The sequence below is a fragment of the Beta vulgaris genome, chromosome 4 (assembly GCF_026745355.1).
Source record: "Beta vulgaris subsp. vulgaris cultivar EL10 chromosome 4, EL10.2, whole genome shotgun sequence".
Lineage (NCBI taxonomy): Eukaryota > Viridiplantae > Streptophyta > Magnoliopsida > Caryophyllales > Amaranthaceae > Beta > Beta vulgaris.
In genome coordinates this window covers 41,720,130-41,745,967 of record NC_079205.1, presented here as the reverse complement: position 1 = coordinate 41,745,967, position 25,838 = coordinate 41,720,130, and the positions used below count along the sequence as shown (strand labels likewise).

General features: G+C 35.7%; 2 protein-coding genes across 3 annotated transcripts; one reads left to right on the top strand and one right to left on the bottom strand.

The window, feature by feature from the left end:
- The first annotated feature begins 6,347 nt into the window (after positions 1-6,347).
- On the top strand, positions 6,348-16,541 carry LOC104891196 (uncharacterized). Its single transcript, XM_010676857.4, has 8 exons — positions 6,348-6,809; positions 7,666-7,801; positions 7,957-8,026; positions 8,096-8,189; positions 11,026-11,239; positions 12,063-12,204; positions 13,066-13,236; positions 15,999-16,541. Exons 1-8 carry the CDS (start codon positions 6,482-6,484, stop codon positions 16,188-16,190), a joined length of 1,347 nt encoding a protein of 448 aa, XP_010675159.2. The 5' UTR covers positions 6,348-6,481; the 3' UTR covers positions 16,191-16,541.
- A 1,291-nt stretch (positions 16,542-17,832) lies between these two features.
- Positions 17,833-25,401, bottom strand: LOC104891197 (uncharacterized). 2 transcript variants are annotated; one of them, XM_010676858.4, is made up of 11 exons: positions 25,250-25,401; positions 24,390-24,609; positions 24,115-24,287; positions 21,200-21,621; positions 21,012-21,099; positions 20,513-20,844; positions 19,888-20,327; positions 19,719-19,800; positions 19,426-19,587; positions 18,893-18,981; positions 17,833-18,261 (listed from the first exon to the last, which is right to left on the bottom strand). In XM_010676858.4, exons 2-11 carry the CDS (start codon positions 24,500-24,502, stop codon positions 18,105-18,107), a joined length of 2,058 nt encoding a protein of 685 aa, XP_010675160.2. In that variant the 5' UTR covers positions 24,503-24,609; positions 25,250-25,401; the 3' UTR covers positions 17,833-18,104. The 2 variants fall into 2 exon arrangements, with proteins under 2 accessions (XP_010675160.2, XP_048499090.1); XM_048643133.2 differs by lacking the exon at positions 25,250-25,401 and having other exon boundaries at positions 24,115-24,285; positions 24,390-24,528.
- Positions 25,402-25,838: the final 437 nt, after the last annotated feature.

The following is a 25,838-nucleotide window of genomic DNA, read 5'->3' as shown; positions in this document are numbered from 1 at the left end:
ACTTAGACATCCAGTATCATGAGGGGAAAGCAAATGTGGTTGCTAATGCCTTGAGTAGAAAATCGAGTCATAGCTTTAGTGCCTTTATAGTCCTTGAGGAGTTGTGTCGAGATATGCAAAGGCTGAGCCTAAAACTCTTAAATTATGGGGAAAGTGAAGCAAGACTGAGCGCTCTATCTTTGGGGGTTGTCAGTTTTCGACGAGATCAAAGAGGGTAGTTGGGGATGAGCACCTAGATAAGATCAAGGAGAAAATGAAGCAAGGTAAAAAAAGCTGGCTTTAAGATTCATGATGATGGGAGTTTAAGGTTTAAAGGGAGGTGGTGTGTACCACAAAATTTAATGACCTTAAGAGACGCCTTATGGATGAGGGGCATAATACTCCATATTATGTGCACCCTGGGGGTGACAAGTTGTATAAGGACCTTAAGGGTATCTATTGGAGGCCAAATATAAAGCGAGAGGTAGCTGAGTATGTGTCTAAGTGCCTAACTTGTCAGAAGGTGAAGATAGATCATAAGAGACCCATGGGGAAGGTTCAATCCTTAGAGGTTCCCGGATGGAAGTGGGATTCTATTTCTATGGACTTTGTGACTGCTTTGCCTAAAACGAGGAGTGGTAATGACACTATTTGGGTTATTGTGGATAGTTTGACCAAATCCGCTGTGTTTATACCCATTAAGGAGACATGGAAAAAGAAGCAACTTGCTAAGACATACATTAGACATGTGGTGAGACTACATGGAATCCCAAAAGATATCGTTTTTTACCGTCATTCTAGGTTTCTTTCGAAGTTTTGGAAAAAGGTTCAATTAAACCTTGGGACAACATTGAAGTTGAGTACAACCTTTCACCCTACGACTGATGGTCAGACTCAGAGGACTAACCAGACTATGGAGGCTATGTTGAGAGCATGTGCTATTGATTTTCAAGGTAGTTTGGAGGACCAATTAGACCTGATTGAGTTTTCTTATAACAATAGCTATCATGTGAGCATTAACATGACACCTTTTGAGGCCTTATATGGACGGAAGTGTAGAAGTACCATTTGATGGAATGACTTTAGTGTTATATCATCTTGGGGACAGAATTCATTGAGGAAACAGTCAAGAATGTTAGACTGATTCAAGCTAGAATTCAAGCTGCACAAGATAGGCAGAAGAGTTATGCTGACTTGAAACGATGAGAGGATGAGCTTGCCATAGGTGATAAGGTGCTCTTGAAAGTATCACCCACTAAGAGCGTCATGAGATTTGGGAAAAAGGGCAAGTTAAGTGCTAAGTTTGTAGGCACATATGAGATCTTGGAGCGAATTGAGAAAGTAGCCTATAGATTGGCATTGCCAATGGAGTTTGAGAAGATGCATGGTGTATTCTATATTTCCTAACTCAAATGTTATATCCCTGATGAGCGTCATGTCCTAGAGCCTGAACGGATTCAAATCGATAATAGCCTCACATATGAGGAAAGACCTGTCAAGATTCTCGACAAGAAATTGCGTAGTACATGCAATAAGGACGTTCATGTCGTGAAAGTACTTTGGTCTGACCACGAGTCTGAAGAGGCAACGCGGGAAGCCGAAGATGAGATGAAAAAGAAGTATCCAGACTTGTTCCTTGAGGTAAGTTACGAGGGCGTAACTCGTTTTCTTTAAGGGGGATAGAATGCGATAAATTTCACGCTTTTTGTCTATTTTATGAGATTTTACGCATTTGTATGCCTATTATGGACAATTTGCACATATTAGTGCAGAAGAAGTAGATTCTCCGCATAAGAAAACATGTTCATAAGTAACACAAGTGTTTTAAGTTAGCAAAAGTGTGCACATAAGTGGCAAAATATTTTTCGAAGGAAAGATGATTTTCATACTTTTGAAAATGTGGGAGTTTTTCGTGTCAAGTTTCGAGACGAAACTTCTTTTAAGAGGGGTAGACTGTAATCCCCCGTAATTTTATAGATTTTATAAATATATTTTAGTATTTATATATTTATATTTGAACATAATTTAGTTTTAAATGATTTAATTATTTAAAGAAGGTTGACTATTTTAAAAGTCAAAAGAAATTATTTTAAGGATTTAAGAAAGTTAAAAATATTTTATTTACGCATGCTTTGAAAAATGTTTGAAATACTAATTTGATTTGAAAAAGAAGTCTAAATGGGCTTGAGGAACCCAAAATTCTAAGTAGATTAGAAAAAGGATTTATATTGATATTAGGAGTTCTAATTCATTTATCCTATTCATCATCAAACTCTATTTGAACCCAATCTCCTTTTTCTAAGACCAAAAGAAAAAACCTCTTTATAAATACCTTAATACCCAATTATTTTACCACACAAGATTATTTTTCTCTCTCCTGGCACATAACCAGCCGACCCCTACTCTTTTTCTCTTCCATGTGAATTCCCTCTCTCTCTCTCTCTCTCTCTCTCTCTCTCTCTCTCTCTCAAGTTTCTTTCTTCTTCTTCAAGTAACGTTTCTTCTTCGATAAGAAACGTCACCACACCTTCAAAATCATCAATCTTTGTGCGCCATTGCTGCTGCGGCCTGCGTGCCTCCTTAATTTCGGCGCCCTTCATTGTTCTTCTTGGTTCTTTGAATTGTTGGTTAATTTCTTTTCTTCTTCCTCAAGTTTCCATCGAAGATCATGTTTTTATGCTTTATTTTAATACTAATCATGATTATTAACTTTAAATTAATGTTTTAATAAATAATCTTGATTCATATATATTATGTATTAAAAGAATAAAATTTCAGATTTGTTTAGTATTTTTAGATTGAATTTTTAATCATTAAAGCATGGATTTTTAGGGTGTTAATTATTGAAAAATCATAGTATCATGTTATAAACTATGAGATTGTTTTAAATTATGAAATTAAGCATGTTTATATATGTTTAAAGAGAGTTTTATAATTTTATAAGTTGCTGGAATTTTAGAAAAGGCTTTAATTATGGAGTTTTAAGGATTTTAATTACTAGTGTGGTAATACTATGCTAGATATTAAAAGTAATTGAAGTTTTAATTGTAAAAACAACTTTTGAATATTTTTAAAGGAGATTTAAAATATTTTAAAGTTGTATTTTATTTAGAGTATTGATTTTAGTTTATATTGATTATTTTAGGCGGAGAATATTCAGTAGGTGACTTTTAAGGAATTAAAGGTGGCCTATCAACTGGTTTACACAAAGTACGTACATATATGTGTGCTATGTGATATAGTATCATGATTTAAGGAGGAAAAGTTGTAGTATCATGTATATGAACTTTATAAGTTCATATGTGATTTGGATTTTACATGTTTTATGCATGTGTGCAAACATGTTAATTATGAGATTGATTATGAGTTAAAGATTATCATGTTTGTATGGAATTATTGATGCAAGCATGTGGATGGAAACTTTATTTATTAATCTACATGGGGAATTTATATATTATTAAGATTGAATCATGTTTATTCATGTGTTCCCTTACAATATTATTTTCACTACTTTATAAGGACTGTGGGCCTTATTTGGTAAGTTGATAAGTTATGCCTTTTGAAGGTAAGATTGATTGTTGGCTAGGTTCAACAAAATAAGAAAGATTGAGATTAAAGAAAGTAATCTTGGATTGTAAGTTGTGTGATCATTTATTAAATCCTAAGATAAATGAAGTTCAGTTGTGAATGTTTGACTTGATATTTCTGTGATACTTGTGTGTGTATCATAACAAGTAATAAATTGTAAATCACGTAAAGTGTAACTTGGATAGTCATAGACTTTAGACTGGTCCACGTCTAGAGTTATATATTTAGGAGTTGGAGTACATGGTGGTAGGCTGGTAGCCCATGGCTTTTTCTGGGAGATGGATTAATCACCATCCCAATTATTTTTCACAAGTTCCTCGATATCGCACGTCATTCTGAAATTCGAAGTAGCGCCCATATTTCGTCTTCGTAGGTGAAGACAAGTTTAGATAAGACAACTCAAGTCCAATAACTATTCCATTCAAGTAATAAAAAGATGTTTAAAGTTTAGTTCAGTAGAAGTTATATGCAGAATGCTATATTGTTATATTATTATTTATCCCTTAATGTTATTTATTAGTATCATATTAGGAATGTTTATGTGATACTATGTAGTACTCGACTTAAAAAACCCTAGCCTCCTCTCTTTTTTCTCTCTAAAACCCTAGCCTCCTCTACCCCTTCTTCTTCAGTTAGGGGCTGCCATGGATGATTTCATCCATGGTAAGCCCCTTTTGAGCTTTTATTTTCAGTTTTTATTTCATTTTCTTGTTTTGTTGAATAAATTAGTATCTCTTTATGAGATTTCTTCAAATCCAATTATGGGGTTTTTAATCTCTGTTGTGGAGATCTCCTTCTCTCCTATAGGAGCTGTGAGTGTAGTTTTTTTGTTTTTAGGTATGAGAAATTGTTCTTATTGGTTGAAGTTCGAGACTCAACACAAAGGTATTGGAATCTCGGATGCGGTTAACATGGTTCGATCAAGAATGCTCTTTCCAAGCTATGTCAGAATGATAGACTTCCTCATCAATAGTTGTCTGATTCAGCAAATACAAGGGGGTTGCGCTGTATTGCTCGATTTGGTTCATTATAGTTTCTTCCAAGACGAATTTGATTTAATCTTGTTTAATTGTATCTTGTTTTTCTTTAATATCTATTGTAGATGCCGTTTGGCCTTCAATTAATGAAATTTCTCTTTCAAAAAAAAATGTAGTACTCGGCTTTGCTGATTACGTGCTTTGTTTGTGATTGTTGATCATGGCTTTGCCTTATTGATCCTGTGATGACCCATTTTGTGAGCGGATTCTTTAGAGCTTTGACATTTACAGGTTCATAGATGTTGCATCATTGGGAATCTAGGAATAGAGAGCTTGTGTAATCTATTATTATATTTACTGCATCAGTAAGAACATATTATAATAAGTTTGATTTGCATAGACATTTATAGAGTGTTTGGTTTTAAGTATTTATTTACTTATTTATTTATTATATTAAAGTATGAAGTTTAGTTATATGTTTTCGCTGCAAAATTCTGAAGAAGCCGATACGTTATCACACGGGCGATAATGCTTTGGTAATTCTCTAGGTTTTATATTGAAAAGGTATTTCTGAAAAGAGAGAATTATCGGGGTGTTACAGTGGGGGGCTGGGAAATTCGAAGGGGATGAGTGGGGGGCTGGGGAAATCGGTGGGGAAAGGGAGGGGGAGGGAGGGGCAACGATGGTGGAGTGGAGGGGAGAGGGAGGGGTGGAGGTTGGGCTGGGGTGGAGAGGAGAGGGAAAGAGTGGGGGAAGGGGTTGGGCTGCTGGGGTGGGTAGGGGAGGGGTGGTCTCCACTCACTTAAATCCCCACCCTTACTTTTACTTAATCTCCAATTAAAATTTTGCCTAGATAATCGCAATTTTTCAAAAGTGTCACATGTAAAAAAAACGAAGGAAGTAAGCATACTTACATGAGAATGGATTTTACGCGCTATAACTCTAATAAAAAAGTGATGTAACTCCAAAAAAAATATTACAAAAAAAAATGCTTTCGAATGTATAGCTTACATATAAGACTTTATGAGGCAATACATGGATTATTTGTAATTGACATATATTTATAGGTCAAATAGCCAATAAAGAAAAACAAACTACACAAAACAACAAAGGTTCTCCCTTAACAAGAGCACTTCCCCCCCCCCCCCCCCAACCCCCCAACCTTCTTCCATCCTCGTTGCTTGGGAGTCGCCTCCCATCCATTTCTTCAAATTAAACTTTGATGGTTCAGTTCATGATTCCTACTCTACAACATGTTTTATCATCCGCAACAACTTCGGTAACCTCGTCCACGCCACCGCTTTCAACCTCGGGTCCTCCTCCACCATCTTCGCTGAAGCTATGGCACTTCACCATAGTATAAAAATAGCAACTCAAAATCAACTCAACTTTCTTCACATAAAATGTGACAATTTACTAGTCATCAACTCAATACTAGGTATTTAGCGCCTCCCATAGCAAATTGATCATATCATTAAAGACGTTAAAATCACGCTTCAACACTTTCACTCATGGAATATCAGACATATCATTAGGAAAGTCAACCGATCGACAGACTGGATTGCTAATATTGGTCTTTTAGTCACTGACTGCTTTGATATTTCTCCTTGTAATAATTCTATTTTATATTTCATTCTTGTAACTGACGTATTATGAGTTCTTCTCGAGCGCAGAATCATTAAAACCAAAAAAATTATTATTACAAGTAGATTAGGTGGTTGGATAACTAACTTGTACACTAGTATTATCTAGATTAACACCAAAATAAACAACGTTAATATGAGTCATGATACAGACATCATTTCAATCCAAAACTTTAAATACATCTCTGCAACTTCTTTATCAGGCCATCTCTCACCAACTCCCTACTTCCAAACTCATAAACACAAAATCTTCAACCAAAATTCAACTTACAAACCCTAATAATTCCAATTTCAATGGCATCAATTACCCCCAAATCAATCATCAGAAGAATAATCATCTCAAACCCATCGTTCATCTCCTCATTATCCAGATCAATCCACACTGATCCTTCCATCATCAATGGTCCTCCGAGTCCAAGCTCCTGCTCTGCGTCGCAGACAATCTCTTCTCCTTCTCCTTCTGCTTCCTTTTCTTCTTCTTCTACGTCGTCGTTTAATGTGAGTGGGGCAGCTGCTTCGTATATGAGAGGGGTTATGTTTACAAACCCAAATCAACCTCTCACCATTGAAGATTTTCTCATGCCTCATGCTAAAGCCAATGAAATTCTTGTCAAAACTAAGGGTATTTTTCTCTACCCTTTTTTTTTTGTTTCATCGACTTCAGCTTTAATTAAGAAAGTACACGCATTCATGTTATTGATGTGATTGCTTGGTAAAAGAAAGATGAGAATAACGGAAAGTGATTTCAGTACTTCATCCGTTCTTTTATAATTGTAACTCATAGCTTCGACCATTAATATCTTTAATATTCAATTAGTAAAAATCATAGACACTGGTTTTCTTAAAATATACATTGAAACTAATCAAACATATAAGCGAAACACTTCTCTCAAAGAGCTCTTACATAAAATGTTGTACTATGTTTATTGGTGGAATTATGGTCCATGTTCTAGTGTAGGTTCCTTGTTGGTGACAACTCATTTATGTTGATGTCGGACAAAATTTAATGATAGTCCTAGTTTGATTTCTCTGTGTCAAATCAACCCATGCAAAGTTTGACCATCTATTTATTTGAGAATATATGTTCAATTGAAATTGAAAGGTAAGCTAAATTTATTCTTCATATATACTTTTTTAAGAGTATATTTGTATAATCTAGAATGATGTATAGTAAGGTAAAGTTATGGTTAATGATACATCTCAAAGACTGTGCAAAAGTCAACAGGGAGTTCAGGACTTTCAGTTGTGGAGAGGAAGTAGTTACTGGGTTCTTATGATTACTCTGTTTGTGTTATGATGTGCTTGTATGTGAGCACTGAAGACGGACACATTATGAGTTTTGTTCAACTTTTTTGGAATTTGAAACCTCCTTGTTTATAATTTCCCTGTAGATTTATCTATCTTACTTATGGCTAGGTAAGATTGAGAGAAGAGAAGTTGATGGAGTTGTTTTGACGTTTACAATTTACTGGGTGCAGCTTGTGGAGTATGTCACTCTGATCTTCATGTGATAAAGGGTGAACTTCCATTTGCCAGCCCTTGTGTCCTTGGCCATGAGATCACGGGTGAAGTTGTAGAACATGGCCCACTTTCTGATAGCAAAATTATCCAAAGGTTTCTAGACCAAGTTCTTACTATTAAGCTCTTGTTATTCTTATTACGAATGTTTTCCTTAAAGCTATACTGATGTAACTTTTCGTGCAATACATAATGTGTAATTTCTTATATATAGACTTGACAATAGCTGCGAGCAATAATTAATTTCGCAGATTTCCTATTGGATCACATGTTGTCGGAGCTTTTATCATGCCTTGTGGTAACTGTTCCTACTGTTCAAAGGTAGATAAAATGGTTTTTCGTTTTCCATATAATTGTATTTTCGTCTACTTACTACTTTATGCAAAATAGGGGCAAGATGATCTCTGTGAGGATTTCTTTGCTTATAACCGGGCAAAAGGAACTCTTTACGACGGTGAAACACGATTGTTCCTTAGAAGCAATGGTGAGTGTCATCTCCGACATCAAAGTTTATGTTATCATTTTGTGGTTATACCATAAGCTTTAAATATCTGTTATATGTCCTGCCTTATATTTAATATCTTTTGGCCCATCTATGGGTAATATTCATTGAAACCTTTGAACTTAGCTTCAACAGGTTGACTTAAAGCTGTAGATGTCAGCTGTTGGTACAAAATTACTATTGGTGTTCACTTGTTTTCATTGTGATAAGAATCTAAGCTTGCTTTCATTTGCTATCAGTCAATGTGGGAGTTTCTTGTGCTTTTCATTTAAATTTTGTAAAGTTTGTTAGCACTCTTCTACCTTGCCTAGACTCAGCTGCCAGTTTTGGGAAATGATATATGTTAGACAAAGCCTTTTAATAAAAATTTGCCTTTTTTGGATCAATATCAACTCTACCGGTCATATCCTTGTTCTTGTATCTGACATACTTATATGAGAGAAAATGAATAGTTTTAATAACCTAGGCGTATCTTCTTTTCCATTTTTGTATTTGGAGGACTCCCTGTCCTCTATAGTAATCTTTTTGGCATTGTACGAATATTTAATCTCGGCCGTGCTTCTCCTTCCGTCATATCGATTTTTCTTTAATTCTTGACCATTTATGCCCAACCTTCATCTTGCTTAGCTCATAATTCAGGCTTCGTTGGCTTATAACCATACTTGAGCACAAGTAACGTGACATAAAGTAACAATTCGCAGACAATACAATACTTCTAGTTACGATGGCAAATAATTGGGCAATGCTTTTTGATCCTTGTAAGCATAATCAGAGTTCTTTTAATTAAATCTCTAGGATACTTCTATGTAAAAAATATTATGATTAATAACAGTCTAGTTTTTCCCTCAAGCTTTTCTAGGGGTTTGACAAATAAATGCATCCATGAGATGTGAACCCGATGGCCTATGCCGAAATTATGCCTTTGTGCTTTCTATGTTGAACTTTAATCATGATAAAATAGAACTCTTCCTCTTCCTACCAACTGAACAATCGACATTCTTGCACGGTTAGCTGGGAATGGAACTATTGGTTGAGAGATTAGTGAATTTGGAAATTTTTATTTTTAATATTTTAACTAGTATTTTGGCCCGGGCAATGCCTTGGGTCAGTTACAATAAAAAATATGTTATTATCCATAAACTTCATAATTCATTTTGTTGCTTTTCGTACTTTTGTCTGGTGAGAAATTGAAATATTGACGTCATGACGTGATAAGTAAAAGAACCCGTAAAAGTTTAAGCTTGAAATAATAGCTTAAAAGGAATTGGGGTAAGAGAATATGTCACCGTATCTTGTTACTACCGTGATAAGAGTATTAGAGATGTAAATACTTGTTTAAGTCTTCTTAATTAAATATAATTATTATAAGACTCTATCGTATTTTATGTGATATATATATATATTGTATATATTTCGAAACCAAAAATTACGAGGCAATAAATATATATATCGTTACTAACCAAACATGTAAATTTCATTGCCATATTAAGAAGAGAAAATTACATTTCCACGAACATTCATGCACAGGGCCAACTACTTTTTAGGTTTATGGTACATGTGCTGGTAAATTTAGTATTTTGCTAATTAATTACAAAGGGTACTCTCAAACTCATAACCTCTTCCTCCTTTCACCTTTATTTGGAAGGCTAAGATTTCGATGTGGGTGATGGAAATTGGGTTGCTATCTTGTGGAAACTCAATACGAGCTATGTAACTTGAACTTGGGAACATGTGTGGGATAGAGGTATGTTTCAAGTGTCCAACTCGGCTATTTTGTGAAAAATTTACCTGATTTGACCCATAATGGTGTTTAGTAGTTTCCCCATACCCTTGTCAAAGTGGGACTTGAGGTAAAATAAAGAGTTTGAGTAACATAGCTTGTGACAATCTAGGGGTTTGGTGACCAAGCAGCAATCATCTCCTTCAGTGTGCATTTTCATGTCTTGCTAGTGAGGATATAGAAAATCACTTGTTTTTTGCGTTGTAAGGTGATGCCTTCTTCGAGACTATTAAGTTTGGTGTGGTTCACAGAGATGCCCATTTATTATATGTTGGGTTGTTCAAAAATATAGTGTATAAGGTTTTGGAAGGTGTAAGGGGCACAGATTTTTGAAGGGTTGCTTTTATTGCCATTATAGGGTTCTTTGTTGGAAGAAATGATAAAATTTTACATGGCCAGGGATTTTCTTTGGTTTTCTTTGGTCACTCCTCATGGGTTGTTCCTTGGCGTGTCCCTTTCTGGAATTCGTTCTTTTGCTTTTTGACAATTGTTGGACTTATAATCCTTCTTTCTTCTCTTACTGGATATTTTCTCTTATAATATAAAGAAGCATATTCTTTTCTGTTGTAATTTCCCCTATCGACAATGCAAACAGTTGCCGTATTACCTACCTCTTTGAGAACAAGTACTTGTGAATTGTGATCTCGAAGATCTGCTAGAAGCCTAGAACTCTAGTTTATGAGGCATATATAACACTAAGTACCTCCTTTATTGTGCTATAATCTCTAGCTCATTTGAAATAATAAAAGTGTAAAACCAAATATCTTGTCTTTTGTCTTGAAAGTTGGTTAGCAATCTGCTTCAGCAACCATGGGAGTTCACCGAGTCACAGGAATCCCTTGGTATATGTGCACCTTTAGAGTTTAGACTACAGTGATGAGAAGAATAAGAGTTACAATTTAAAACATAGAGCAATGTCATTATTAATCTTTCAATATCCTTCAAGCAAGTTTCATTCGTACTGCAGAGCAACTTAATTTATTGGTCATTTCTACATTTGACTGAATATATTTGGTTGTAAAATTATGTATTTTGCAGGGAAACCAGTGTACATGTACAGCATGGGAGGCCTTGCAGAATATTGCGTTATTCCGGCACATGGATTAACTTTACTGCCAGACTCATTGCCATATACGGAGTCTGCAATCTTAGGTTGTGCAGTTTTTACAGCATATGGTGCTATGGTTCATGCTGCTGAGATGCGTGGCGGGGATTCCGTTGCTGTGATAGGCATTGGAGGTGTTGGCTCCAGGTATGAGCCAGAAACTTTCATCGATTGTGGCTATCTCTGAGCTTAAGTAGCGAATTAGTAGGCTAGATTGTTTGATTCTATAGAGTTATTAATAGTTCATCTCCACCAATATTTCATCTTAGTTGCTTGAATGCTACCGTGTAGTATTTCAAATGGAGATCTATCTGGTTTATTTGTAGGAAAACACATTCGTGGAACAGTTCAACTCATTGAGTTGCTAAATGTTGGTAAAGGTTTTTTTTAAAGAAAATAAATTAAATTAAATGGGAAATGAATCTTATTCAATGAATATCCAGTTTTGATGATTTAGTTAGGCGTGAATGAATTGTGAATCATTAATACAACTGTAGTGATCTCATGAACTTCCATGAAGAATCCACCTGCATTCGTGCATATAGATGAAAAGAAAATCACTGACTTGCACAATTCAATATTGTAGTTTCAGCCATCAAAGGACTGCATCTCCCCCTGGATTACTCTATTTTTTTGTTGTAAAAGCAATTACTTCTTCATAATGCTCCTTACTATAGCAGGGCAGGCCCAGCTTGTTGCTGTAGACTCTAAATTATGCTTGTGCTAGAACATAACTATGATTTAGACGTTCTTGTTAGACTTTGCATTCTTGCGGATCAAGTCTTTGTTCATCGTATATGCATGTAGTATAATATACATGTAACATAGAAATCTATCTATCTATTATCTATCTGTATATCTATCATCTATCTATAGATTACTTTTTTGGTCTGTTCTACATATATATATATTGATTAATATCTTGGTCTGCTCTACTTTGGGTGAATATGACAATAAATGCATGCCGCAGTTGTTTGCAGATAGCACGCGCATTTGGTGCTTCTGCTGCTATTGCTGTGGACATTAGTGATGAAAAACTTGAGAAAGCCAAGGCTGTTGGGGCGACTCACACTGTTAATGCTCAGAAAGAAGATGCAGTCGAAAAAATCAAGGTGCTTTACTTTCCGCATCTTTTGTTAGTTTCTGTTTTTATATTTCCTTTGGAACTCCTCAGTCACATGCGAGTTTAAGTCTTTGTACTTGAGACTTGTGATATTGCTGATATGCTTGAGACTGTCGAAACTACATCTATTGTTCTTAATTATTCACGATTTCCTGCCCTAGTCTAGAGATGGTTGCTTGAGTAGGGTGGTGAACTATTAGCACTGTGGATGGTGCAATGGCTTTCTGTCAAATGCTTCTGATGGAGGCTATTTTGGCATATCTTATTCATGAAAAAGAAGCATTTTCCTATATTTCAAAGAAAGACACTTTTTGTGAAGTTTTTATCGGCCCCCTCCTGAATCATTCAAATTATCTGAATGTTTTACATGCCTGATGAATACTCCTTCCGTTCTCTTTTGTTCTTCCTATATTGACTTCCACGTTTGCGAATGCACGTCTTTGAATATTTTTCATTGTGTATCAGTAAAAATTATAATGATTAAATATGTACTCATTGATACGAATCAAATAAGACCCCTCCTGACTATATTTTTTTATCATATATTGAACATAATTTAGAAGATTCTCTTCAATTGTGAATAGTGTCAAGATTCTAAATAGGAAGAACAAAAGATAACGGAGGGAGTATTAGACATTCCATTTTTTTAAGCATGTTTATTTTTATAATATACATATTCATTTTTAAGGTTAATATTTCTTTCCGCCTTCTCTCTTCTCCCTCTAGATGCTGTCAACTGTCAAGTTAATGTAAATGTCTCTATTGCATTATCAAAAATAGATTGATTATGCTTTTACGCCAGTTTATTTACATCATATATTGAATCTGTATTGCGAATTATTGTGTACAGGAAATAACTGGAGGAGTTGGTGTTGATATTGCCATTGAGGCTCTGGGAAAACCACGAACATTCCAACAATGCACACAAAGTGTTCGGGATGGAGGAAAAGCTGTCATGATCGGGCTTGCCGATTCCAGAGCTCGAGGAGAGGTTGATATAAATCGTCTTGTTCGTAGACAGGTGCATTACACATCTAACCTGATTGATAAATAAATTATTGCCTTTGACATTCTAGCTTAGTTTAGATTATTGTTGGCTGTCTATATTATAATAGAAAAATCGGCTATTTAAACTAAGTTGGAATATTGGTGAAACTCGCAAATTTTAGTAGCTAATAAATTGTATGCCACGGTACAACTATTGATGTATGTGTGCTTTATACTTCCTCTTTTTAATCTCTTGCAACGTTTCCTCTGCACAAGGACCAAGGAGAGGAGAGAGAGATAAAAAAAGAACCCCATGTGGTAGGAGAGAATGAGAGAATATATTGCCAGAAATGAACACATTGCAAGTAATGGAGAATTGCCAAAAATGGAAAACATTGCAAGTAATAGAGAATTGCCAAAAATGAGAAATGTTGCAAGTAAAATAAAACGGAAGAAGTAATATATTGTTGACTAATGATGATCTGTTGTGGATATCTTTCATTAGAAATCATAAAACAATGCACTCCCCCACCTCCATCATCACATCGCATTTTATTGCCTACTTCCCTGCAAACCCTTAGATGTATATAAGCTATCTCCAATTGTCAGTCATGTTTTGTTGAAGCTTGTATTACATGACAATCATAATACTCCATCATGATTGTCGCCTTGCATGAATAGATCTCATATTACTGAAGCCATAGGTAAATTAGATGGTGGAGGCATAGCTTCTATTCAACGACTAGATTGGTCGACTTTTCTTTAGGAATTAAAATATGGCATCATTTGGTTTGTTGGATTTTCTCATGTTAATGCCGGGGATGGATTAGTGTTGAATAGGTACCAATTCTGTTGTAATTAGTCACAGATCTAATTTTGAAGTTTGGAAGCACAATCATTACATTACACTAACTTGCCAAGTACACACTAAGCACAATACACAAATTGGCCAATCATTCCACCGCACAAGTTAGAGAGTGAAATTTAAGTTTTGACTATGTAAAATTGAAAATTAATATTATCAGAGTAATATAATTAAATACTATTATATCATTTTTTGTAATTGTTATAAATAATTTTTACATAAAAAAAGTAATAGATAGTGTTAAACTTATAAAATACGGTTTTTTCACTTTCTTTTTTGCACCCTATACCCTTGCAAGTTTCCAAATTCACCATAGACCCCCACTTTCTAAAAAATCCACAGAATGCCCTTAATGACTAACGGCCATTAACTCCGTTAGTCATTAACTCATAATTGACGTCATTAACCCCCTAACTTTAATTTGCCCTTCCTCTAATCTCCCTCCTCCCCTTTTCTCTTTCCTAACCCATACTGAAGTCCCCTCTCTCTCACCCCCACCATTAACACCACTACCATATCCAATTAACCCCTGCTGGCCCACCTCCACCACCCTAATCTCTTTCCTCTCACCCCACGTCACCCAATTAACTGACGTCATCCAACCAGCAGCACTCCCCCACCCCTCCCCTCCCCTCCCCTTCCCGTCCCTGGCATCCCACCCCCACACGCATTACACATATGACACCACATGCCTTCAACCACTGCAGCAATGCTACCACTGTAGAAGCAAATTGGAAATGGTTGTTTCAAACTAATACATTCAACTTTATAAAGCAAAATAGGACAATTTTTATTTGGTGGGGCATGTGCGAACCAGTGCTGTACCTACATCCCTACCTGGCTGTATTGCTTCTTACGGTATTCTCAATATGACAAGCAACCTGTAGCTTTTGGTCATCCCTTTCTCTGGGCTTTGTGCTAGATTGATGTAGGGGTTCGATGCTATCGACATGGTGATTACCTCAATTCTCAATTTTTTAAGGTAGGTAAGATGGACACTTGGGAGGGAGGGAGGGAGGGAGGGAGCCAGGGAGGGAGGGAGGGGGGATGGTAAGGGGAAACCTCACACCCAAAGATCCCCTAATGGTGTTTGATCCCGTGACGTGAGCCCCTATGAGGCCAAACCTTTACCATTAGGCCAAGCGTTGCTTGGTTAACCTCAATTCTTTTATTGGTTAAATGAAAAACATTCCTTATTGGTGTTTTTGTTAAATTCTCCTTATTTTTTTTTTGGTTATTCGAATTTATTATCTTGATGAAGTAATAGCTCCATAAAAAGTTGGTTTCGAAGTACTAATCGGATGTCCTGGAAATATACTTCATGAAAAACACCTGTGCAGCAGGAAAATATTAGCCCCGCTTCCCCACCAACCACTAAAAGTGTTCCTTTACAGGGATTATATATACCTTCGGTAATTAATATTACCACTATAGAAGTGTAACAGTCCAACCCCCTAGGTTATCAGTTTAATTTTATACGGACTTAGAAGTATATATGAAATTTTTAAATTGCATGGAATCATACGAAATAAACCATTCTATTTCATCTTCTTCCATGAACTTTGTCCTGTTAACCAAATTGCCTGCATCTACCATTTTCATCTGTTGTGCTTTGTCCTTGAAAATCGATGTATTTTCTTCCTGATTTTTAGAGTCAATTTTATAGAAGTATAAAAGAGTGAATGTGTACATGAGAGAGGATAGGACCTCAAACACCTAAGATATAAGAAACTCAAAGTTAACTCTGAACCATCTAGCTCACCTGGTAGACCCTTAATTAAAAAATCCAAACCCACAGGAACACCCATTATTCAAGAGTTCAATCTTGGACCTTTCACACAAGCACCTTACATATGATAGTTTTTCCTTTGCATTTTTATTATCCTGAATGCTAAAGTTGATCCATCTTAATTTCTATTTATTGGGTTCAGGTGAAGATTATTGGTTCATATGGAGCAAGAGCTAGACAGGACCTGCCCAAGATAGTTAAACTGGCAGAGACAGGCGCCTTCAGTCTAAGCTCAGCAGTTTCAAAAATCTACAGCTTCGAGGAGGCAGACAGTGCATACCAACATCTCAGTCAGGGCAGCATTATTGGCCGTGCTGTCATCAATATAGCTTGACAGATGCTCAGGGTGGATGATAAACTTTGTCTGGTATCTGAGGAATAAACATACATAGTTTGTAAGCTAATCACATGTATGCCAAATGTATGATGTATCAACATAAGTTGTGTGTAAGCTAATTTCATGTATGCCAAATAGTACAATTTATAATGCATTTAATTCCCACAGTTTGGGATAGTTTAGTTTTGCTGTAGCTCCTGTGATGGCAGCCAAAAGCAGTTGTGGTATATTCAAATGCTGTGGTCCTGTGGAACATGGCTATGGACAACATATGTATGGGAAATGTGAATATGGCTAGAGTTACTTTTTACATTATCCGTTTTCAATGCAAGCCACATTTCTTTTATAGTCTTGATCATCTTATTTGACAGGCAGTTTGGAGATTAGTTAATTGTGTTGCTCTCCGCCTCTCCGTATACTTCAGGTAGAGCAGTTTTTTTTTTTTAGATACAAGAAGAAATCCTCGGGATGCCCTCGCACAGGACCTCCATTAGGAGGTCTATTACAAGTCAGACAATAAACTTTGCTAGGGAAGATGGGAAAGTTCATCACTTGAGTCAAATCTATTTGTCAAAGAACAATTTGAGACGGAGTATGCAAGTATTTGTCAAGGAAGAAATTGACACAATATGTTAAAATAATAATTTGTGGATGTGTCAGCTTTCAAATCGAGAGAACATGAAAATTTTAGAGTGATTATGTAACTTTTGGACTGATTATGTAAATTTTAATCAAAAAGATAAGTGTAAGTTCATAAATTTAATTGTCAGTTCTCGAAGATCTTGTGTCATTTTATGGATTATAATAGTCAACTCGATGTTAAATTTTGGATTCAAAAGGTGGAATGGTGGATTTTGGGAAGTATTGCTAATTTTTTATATATTGATATGTAGTGTTTGGATTAAAAAACTGACTGTTATTTAAAATCTTAATGATATTGATAGTCATAGATAAATATAACTTTGACTTTTGCACTATTCGCACACGTCACTTTAACTATATATTTTTTTACTAATATATAAAAATAAAATGATCACATAAAATGTCAGTTGGATTTTTTTTTCAATAAATATCTTCATAGTATCAGTTTTTTAATTTTTCTAATATATAATTAGAAATATTAATGATCAAAAAAGTGTATTGCCGCGCGTAAAAGTCAAATTGTTACACTTATTTTAAAAACAAAGAAAGTATTAGCTTTTGAGTTGGAGATGTCAAGTTTTGCATATTGAATTGTCATTATTTTGGGATTGAAATGTCATATTTCGAATCAAAGACAAAAATGTTAATTGAATAGAACATGTTTTAAGTTTTTCGGATCCAGGATGTTCAGTTTTTTTGAAAGCATAACTTGATTTGGCATTTGAATGTTCTTCCCCATATAATAGTGCAATGGTCAAATGTAAAAACGCAAACAAAACCAAAATAAGAAACAGATGACATAATTAGAAAAAAAAAAAAGATATTTTACTATTTGTTTTTAATGATATAATTACAAATAATTAAGGTGTTTAACCTCACTAGAATTTCAATCTCAATTACCTTTCACTTTAGCCTACCAAGTTGACATGATGCAAGTACCACCTTTGAATCAAAAAGTGCTAAAAAAATACGCAATCAAAGATATGAACATTCGGCATTTACTCTAACTATCAATTGCATCTACTTTATAGAATAATGGGCGTAGTCATTTACAAAACTGATGCTCTCATGATAAGAAAGCTCTTCAACCACTAAGCTCTAAAATCTAACCCAATGTATTCCCTTCAATGAGAATAATGATGAGGCACTTTAGACCACATCAATGACTTTGATATATGATCTGCCCATTACAGTGCAAAATAATGAAGATTAAAACTGCACCGGGAAAACTATGGAATTAGGTTGGAGGGTTTAACTATATTGTTTACTCTAACCCATCAAAACTTTCCACTTATTGGAATACTTGAGGAATGCCAAAGCAGGATTATCCTTTGGATGAGCTCGCACCCGAGTCGACCTTCTAACAATTGCATCTTCCATTGCAATTCTCTGGGCAAGTTCCTTGGATCTCTTCTGTAATTCCTTACTGCATGAAAATGCTTTTGGTCAGAAATAAACAACTTTAGGCAAGAACCAAAGCTACAATGAAAGAAGACGAAAGAAGAAAGTTTGAAACCCATTTGAGGACAAAACTCAAAAGGCACATGAAAAAGACAACTATAGTGATGATTGGGAATATTCAGTTTTTCATGTTAGGATGTTCAACACCTCAAAAAGCTGTTACCTGGGGAAACAAGTGATAACTGATCATGAATGGGTAAATTAATATCAGAAATATGCTTATTAGAATTTTAAGAAAGCCTCCATTTCACTTCATACTAAAGGAACAGTTTGTCTTGCAACCCTCGGAGCCATTCACATCTAGGACTTCATTCATCAGCCCTAGACCGCAAATGCAGAGGATGAGGTTGCTTGATTGATGTAATGCAACTGATCTGCATACTTCAGCCATCTTGTTCTTTATAAGTAAGGTCCATTCGTATTTAAGACCCAATTAAAGCCTTGACAGCACATCTATATTCTAACACATAAAACAGCTTATATATTGTATGGTGGCAAGACTGGCAACATAGGGAACTGAGGAAAGCAACTGATTGAAATTGAGGTCAATCAATTAAGATTTGTATGGATTATCACGTCCTATATCAAATACTTACCTAATTCTAGGATAATACTTTTCAAGCTGCCTTTTGAGTGCCCTCTCTCTCTCCCCTTTTGGATTTAAGGAACCCGCCAATGCATCAAGCTGTAAAGAGACATCATAGAACACATTATTAGAACATAGATCAACAGTAAAATCCTCGAAATTCACAACACATTCTCTCAAATAAAAGGTTTATCAAAAGTTTCTACTTTGGATGTTCCAAAACAATGTTAAATTGTTTACCATATGCTCTCATTCTCTCCACTAAACACACTCCATCCAATTATGTGACAAATATGAAAACATCATAGTTTTCATGATTTAGATTAAAACATATTGAGAAAAATAAGTCCCAAGTTTGACCATGAAAAAAGCATGTTATAGAAAGCAGGGAGTATTTCGAACATAATAATTATTGAATGAAGCATTTTGCGAGCCTCCAAGTTCTTAGATGGGAAAGTAAGTGACAGATGCATTAAAATATTTCACCCAAAAAAGTTAGATGTGAAGATTGATACTCCTGACAAAAAGTTGGAAGCTGAATACCTCTTCTTTACTGCAGTAGTATCCCCACTGCTTAGAGTCAGAACTCTCAACAAATACTCGCCCATCACGACGGAAAAACCAATATCTATTATAGTCTCTATCTTTACCCATGGAATTGGTCCGAATAACTCGTTTCTCCATCTCCTTCTCAAGAAATTCTTTCTGCAGAAGTCGTCATCAATTATGAGTCCAAATATTCTTATTTATGTGCATAGTTTCCAGTTTTATGTATTCCAACTCAACGTCCAGTTACAGAAACAAACATCATACAGAGACTGAAGAAAAACACGTACCCTTTCTTCTTTGCTCTTTTCTAAATCTTCCAATAGCTTCTTTGTTTTTTCCCGTGCTCCATTGTTTTTGTGGTCACTATGACTAAATAATGATACAAGTAAAGATCACAATACACCATCCGGTCTTTTAAAATGTTTCATAAATCAAAAAGAAGTGAAGAAAACACACCCGTTTTGTAATAATTTTTTCTGAGTGGAAGACAATTTCTCAGAGACATCTCCATTTTCAAAAGCTACACCATTGTTCCCTGCTACACTGGGGATGTCTTCAGCAGCATCGGAATTATTCTCCAGCACAATGCCATTGGTTTCTGATACAGCCTTCAGGCGTTCCTTTGCCTCTCTCTTCTTCTTACCTTCTTGTAATGCTTCCCCTCTTTTTGAAGCAGAAAGTGCTTGTCGTTCTTCAAGTCGCTCATCTATCTTCTTTCTCAGTAGATCTGTGGAAATGGCGTGGTCAACCAATTCCTTCAAAATTCTCAATTTGATAGGAGGCTCTAGAAGACCATAATGGCCACGTTTTATGGTTGGTAGATGAGTTGTTAATTCAGAAATGCGAATCATTTCTAGAAAATCACACAGATACTCTGTCCATGTAATTAGAGTAATCTGAAATAAGGAGACAAATTAAGCACAGGTAAGGAACATAACATGGCATCCACAAACGAGCATTGCAGAAAATATGGCAGAGGAGATATGCCCACAATTTTAAGTGGTATGGAACTTCTAAAGAATAAGAAATAAAGCTCCCTTTAAGGGTAAGAAGAGATCTTAGCATAACAAAGATCATTGACCTTTGATTTACGCTTCTTTTGCTGGAACATTATATAAAATTCTCCCTCATCTTCTATAAGCAAGCGAAGAAGAGCTGCGTGGGTCTCTACAATAAGAGCAAGATTGCTGTCTTTGTGGCATATAGCCTTTTCAAAATCTTCAAAAGAAAATGGCCACAAGTAGAGCAGCCTACCAAAAGACGAACAAAAATCCCAAACCATTAAAAGGTCGCCCACACAGTCCATTTGTATGGTGAAGTCTCTTGATGGAGAAGGACGATTAGTGAAAACTGGATCATCAGCACCAGGTTGCACCAGCTTGTCATCAATTGGATACTTGATGGATTCATCCCCTGCATATTCAGACGTTAACAGCTTGTAAACAATAATTCTTCAAAATGAGTAAGAAAATAACTTTGGTGAATCATGTAATGTGTATACTACATAAACCAACCACCCTAACATTTCACACAATATCAAACCACCAAAAGCACTATAGCTTTATTTATTTGTCACCCACCATTCTCAACATTGTTGTCACTGAGTGAACCATCAGATTTCTGCCTTTGTACTTTGTTCCTTTTACCGAGATTTCCTTCTTGGAATTCCTAATCATAAGAATTTGAAGGAAAAGAACCCAAAGAGATTAACATTAACTCAAAACCAAACAAAAGGGACCCGGAGCGGAGTGTCACTGTAATATCTCACCTCATTGTTCTTCCGCTTTTTGTTTTTGATGACACATCCATTCAGAAAGGATATCATGCTTTTCAAATCTTCAGGTGGATCTGTGGGAATTCCATGCCTTGATGCTAAACTATTGTGGATTACCCAAGGAAGACTGCGATATGTAGACTCCCTAATATAAGATTTTAAAACTTCTCTACCAAATGGAAGTTTTTTACGAACAAGATCTTCTTCACCTACCACAGCACTTTCATTTATTTTAGCACCATTATCAAGCCATGCCACTTCATAGCGACCTTTGCCTGCCTCCTCACCTAAAACTTTAATTATCTTGCATGAATGTAGATAACCATCCTTTTTTCCTTGCAGTTCTACACCCTCAACCAGGTTTTCTTGCAGCTCTGCTTTAATTTTGCGGACCAAGTCACTTAGTGGGAGCATACCTGTGAAGAAAAAAAAGAGCTTGAGCATGTTTCATAATAGTGTAGTTTCCTGTGGACGCTGCTCGCTGACATTTTTATTGTTGGCAGCCGGATATCCAGCTCAAGATGTGGTGTTTATCCAAAGAGAATATTTTGGACAGAGAATTACAAATCTCAAAACCTGGTATTTATGAAAGAGGGTTCTTTAAAAGATAGTCAATTTCCATTCTTTTTTTCGTTGCATTCTGGGGAGTTCTTGTCTTCCTTTTGGATATACTAAATCCAAAATACGTTTGCTAATAATAAAATATTATCTGATCATGAAATACTTAAATAAAGTAACCATCAAGTCATTTGAGTTGTTGGATAATGTAATTATGTCAATCATATCCAAAAAAATAAAAAATAGAAAATGAAAAGTATCATGCAATAAACGCATTGCAGTGTGAAACGTCAAAATGCAAAAATATAATAGTATGCACTGGCACATTGCTGGCTCTCACATGACGCGAGGAAATGGTTTCAGAATTCAGATGTTGTGGAAAACTAAAATGAATGATGCTTAACAATTCTCTAACACCCCCCCAGCATTTTGCTGAGCAGAGCAGGATGTCACGTGTATTGACAAATTACCGGAAGACACGACTGAAACCCAACAAGGAATCCGAGCATACATGAAATGAACTGTAAAGGTAAGACAATCAAGTAAGATGCCCTAAAAGACCTGAATTCGAAGGTAATTGTGTTAGGTTGAAAGAAAAACCTTGTCCACCTTTTCTCATTTTCCCCTGTTTGGTTCATTAAGAGATGAAAATCACTTTAGAGGAATTGCAAATACTTTCCTCAGTAGGCGAAAAGATTTACTTTACTTGGAAGGAGAATACCACATTTTACTGCTCATCCCGTCCATTCCTCCCCTCCATCTCCCTTCCCACTTTCTTGGCTAACTTATAGCAAATAACCATACAAAGGAAATGAAATACTAAAACTGATTCGCATTGAATTGTACTTCAGTTCAAAGTTTTTCCTTAAAACCCAATGACAGCCAATGTTTCCCAACAAAAGGCTTGAAATAATAAATAACGCAAATCTCAATCATTAACATAAAAAGCAGGTACACTGTACATCCCAGACATTATACATAGGCCCAAAAAAGTTCAACAATGTTTCACAAAATCGTGTTAAAATCCACCTCTACCTTCAAGAAAAACTTTAAACAATGTATCAGCTATTTTTGGTAGAAAGCAAACTCAAAGCAGGTGACACCATGCACTTGAAAAGTGGCCAAGTATTAAATCTACCCCTAACATTTGAACATAACACCAACCTACACAAAGTTGCTCAAATAGCAACTGAAGCTATCTGATTAGCAAGGGTAGCAAGCCAGCACTAACACAGAGTCATAAACCCTTCATACATCACAACCAACAATAGGATGACGAGGCCACTGTCAATGCCAACATCTGTCAGACAAAAACCTTCACAATTGCCATTATCTTTTATGGCTTTTGCTGTTTATATACAAAGTTGTGACCAGACATGATAACTCCTGACACTTGTCCTCTGGAGGGATAAGTGAACAAGTCTCTATTCAGCCAATATCCATGAACCTACTCAAACGACACTCATCTTATTAATTCCAGTAACACATTTCTCAATACACTCTTCCTTACATCTATCATTCAAAATCCTTGACACTTGTCCTCTGAGGGATAAGTGAACAAGTCTATTCAGCCAATATCCATGAACTTACTCAAACGATACTCGTCTTATTAGTTCCAGTAACACATTTCTCAGTACACTCTTCCTTACATCTATCATCCAATATCGGGATTCCTACCATTTCTCAGACTGTCATAACTGAATACTGCAAGGATCAATTTTATGGAAGCAAGAAGTAAACAACATGTTGAAAGATGAAGAGAGAGAAATATAATTAATAGGGTAAAATAAGCAGTGGGTACTGTGTAACAAAAAAAAAAGGGGGATATGCAGGTCTTTCCATTGGGCACACTTTACCTATAACAATTTCAATCCTTTGATTATATACCCAAATATTTTGTTAGTTAGGATCCACCCACAACTCTAGACTGCTGAGTAACATGGGGACTAAAGTACATTTGTAATTGTATTTACCCTGCATAAATAGCTGAAAAGAATATACTTAGCACACAAACTCCAAATCCCTCCTTTTCTTTTTTTATTTTTGAGGTGAACATCAAATTCCTCCTCAAACCAAAAAAAAAATTGAAAAAGAGCTTAAGCAAGGTGCAATATTGCCAGTCTGCCAATGAAACCCTCATGTGCCAAAAACAATCGATATAAACATTTAATCCAAGGCTATGCCAGCAGTCCCCAATCTCTTGTAGCAACATATTTCAATTGAAAAGTAGATTTGAAGAACAGAAAACTAATGCACTATTACAGAATACAGTCAGATATGGTTCAGAAGATTATCGATTTAGCACAAGTAACAGGAGTAACCAGTAGAATACTGTAGCTAAAAGCACTTACTGTATTGAATAATTCGCAGTACAGGGACAATCAACTCTTCTGGAAAATTCTGAACCTTCTCTGCCGCACGCTGCTCTGAGACTAAAGCCTCCTCGTATGTGAAATTAGTCTTTCCTGTAACTTTACATGTCCAAATTCTCTGGCGGTATAAATTTATCCGCTTCAAGTATTCTCTATTTAGAATCAAGGAATCCATAAGGGAAAGTGGAATTGAAGACAAAAAGAAGTGATACAAACAAATCATTCATTCAATTCAAATTCATATGTGAGGATACTGATAATCCCGAAATATCTCCTTTGTGAATCGGACTTGAAAGATGAGCTCACGAGGCTCTAGATCCTTCGGGGAATCCAGCAATGAGAATGGCTTGCGTTTGAGCAACGGCATTTTCTAAATGGCCCAGAAAGTGAGTGATTTTTGACCGGCACTTTGGCACCCACCAGGCCACCCCGCAGCACCTTGTCAATAAATGCCAAAAAGAAACCCTAGTATGTCTAGACAAGAACAAAAAAAAATTAAGACCAATCCTAGTAGTAACAGTTGATTGTGAGCTTAATGTTTGTAACACCCACAAAGCAGGAACAGCCAAAATCCGGCATCGAAATAAAATCCAATAAGCAATGTACCATTACATGCAAAACACAAACCCTAGGCGTCCCTCAGAAAATCAACAAAAACCCAAAAAAAATACGCAGATACAGTACAAATCATGCATTACTCATCAACAGATTCAGCAATCAGCTGCATGAATTGAGTGTCATACATCAACAATGTGGCATACACAAGCACCGATCATGGAAAAAGCAAATCCAAAACCCTAAAACATGAAGTTACACAACAAAAGTTTCCAACCAAAACGAACAACGAAACAAAAAAAAACATACTTTAATGCACATATAACGTTGAATTATACTACGAAATTGAACATCAGAGTCAACGAAGACTATATAACATTAACCCAAAATTGCAAGATGTAATCTTGGAAAACATGAAAAGGAATGAAGACATTGTAAAAATAGGTAGAAATTAATTTGTTCCCGCCACAAATAGAAGTACACAAAGAACACATAAGTGAAAGAAAAACCCAGAAAAAAAATCGCAAATAATGAAGAAGAAAGATTGAGAAAAACTTACAGATACCAGAGAGTTGGGTGTAATTTGGAGGAAAAAAAAATGTTGGGAGAAAGAAAGAGTGGAGGAGGAAGGAAGAGAGAGAGAGAGAGAGAGAGAGAAACGAAGGAGAACGATTCTTGTGGGGGGTGTATATATGTATGTGTAGTAGTCGTAGTAGTAATATTTTTGAGTTTCGGTGGAAATGTCTCGCGCTCCTCCGCTTTTCTCTTCTCTTACTACTACAAATCAAAATATAATAAACAAATATAAAATATACTATATAGTAATATATTTTCATATTATGTGGACATTGTATAATACTACTATATATTTAACTTAATTAATTGAATAATATTATGAATGTAAGGGGGGTTTTCAAGGGAGTGGTAAAATGCATAAAGGTTTAAATGAATATTGACGATGAAGTACACTCTGATCCTGATGGGTTGATAGTGATAGTGATAGTGATAGTGATAGTGATAGTGATAGTGAAAGAAGAAAGTTAGGGGAACGAATGAGATTAGATATCACATAAATCCTAGTTGTACTAGACGATGGGTGCTAGTCGTTGTAGTGAAACTTAATTGATTTTGGCCTTTACGAATTTGAT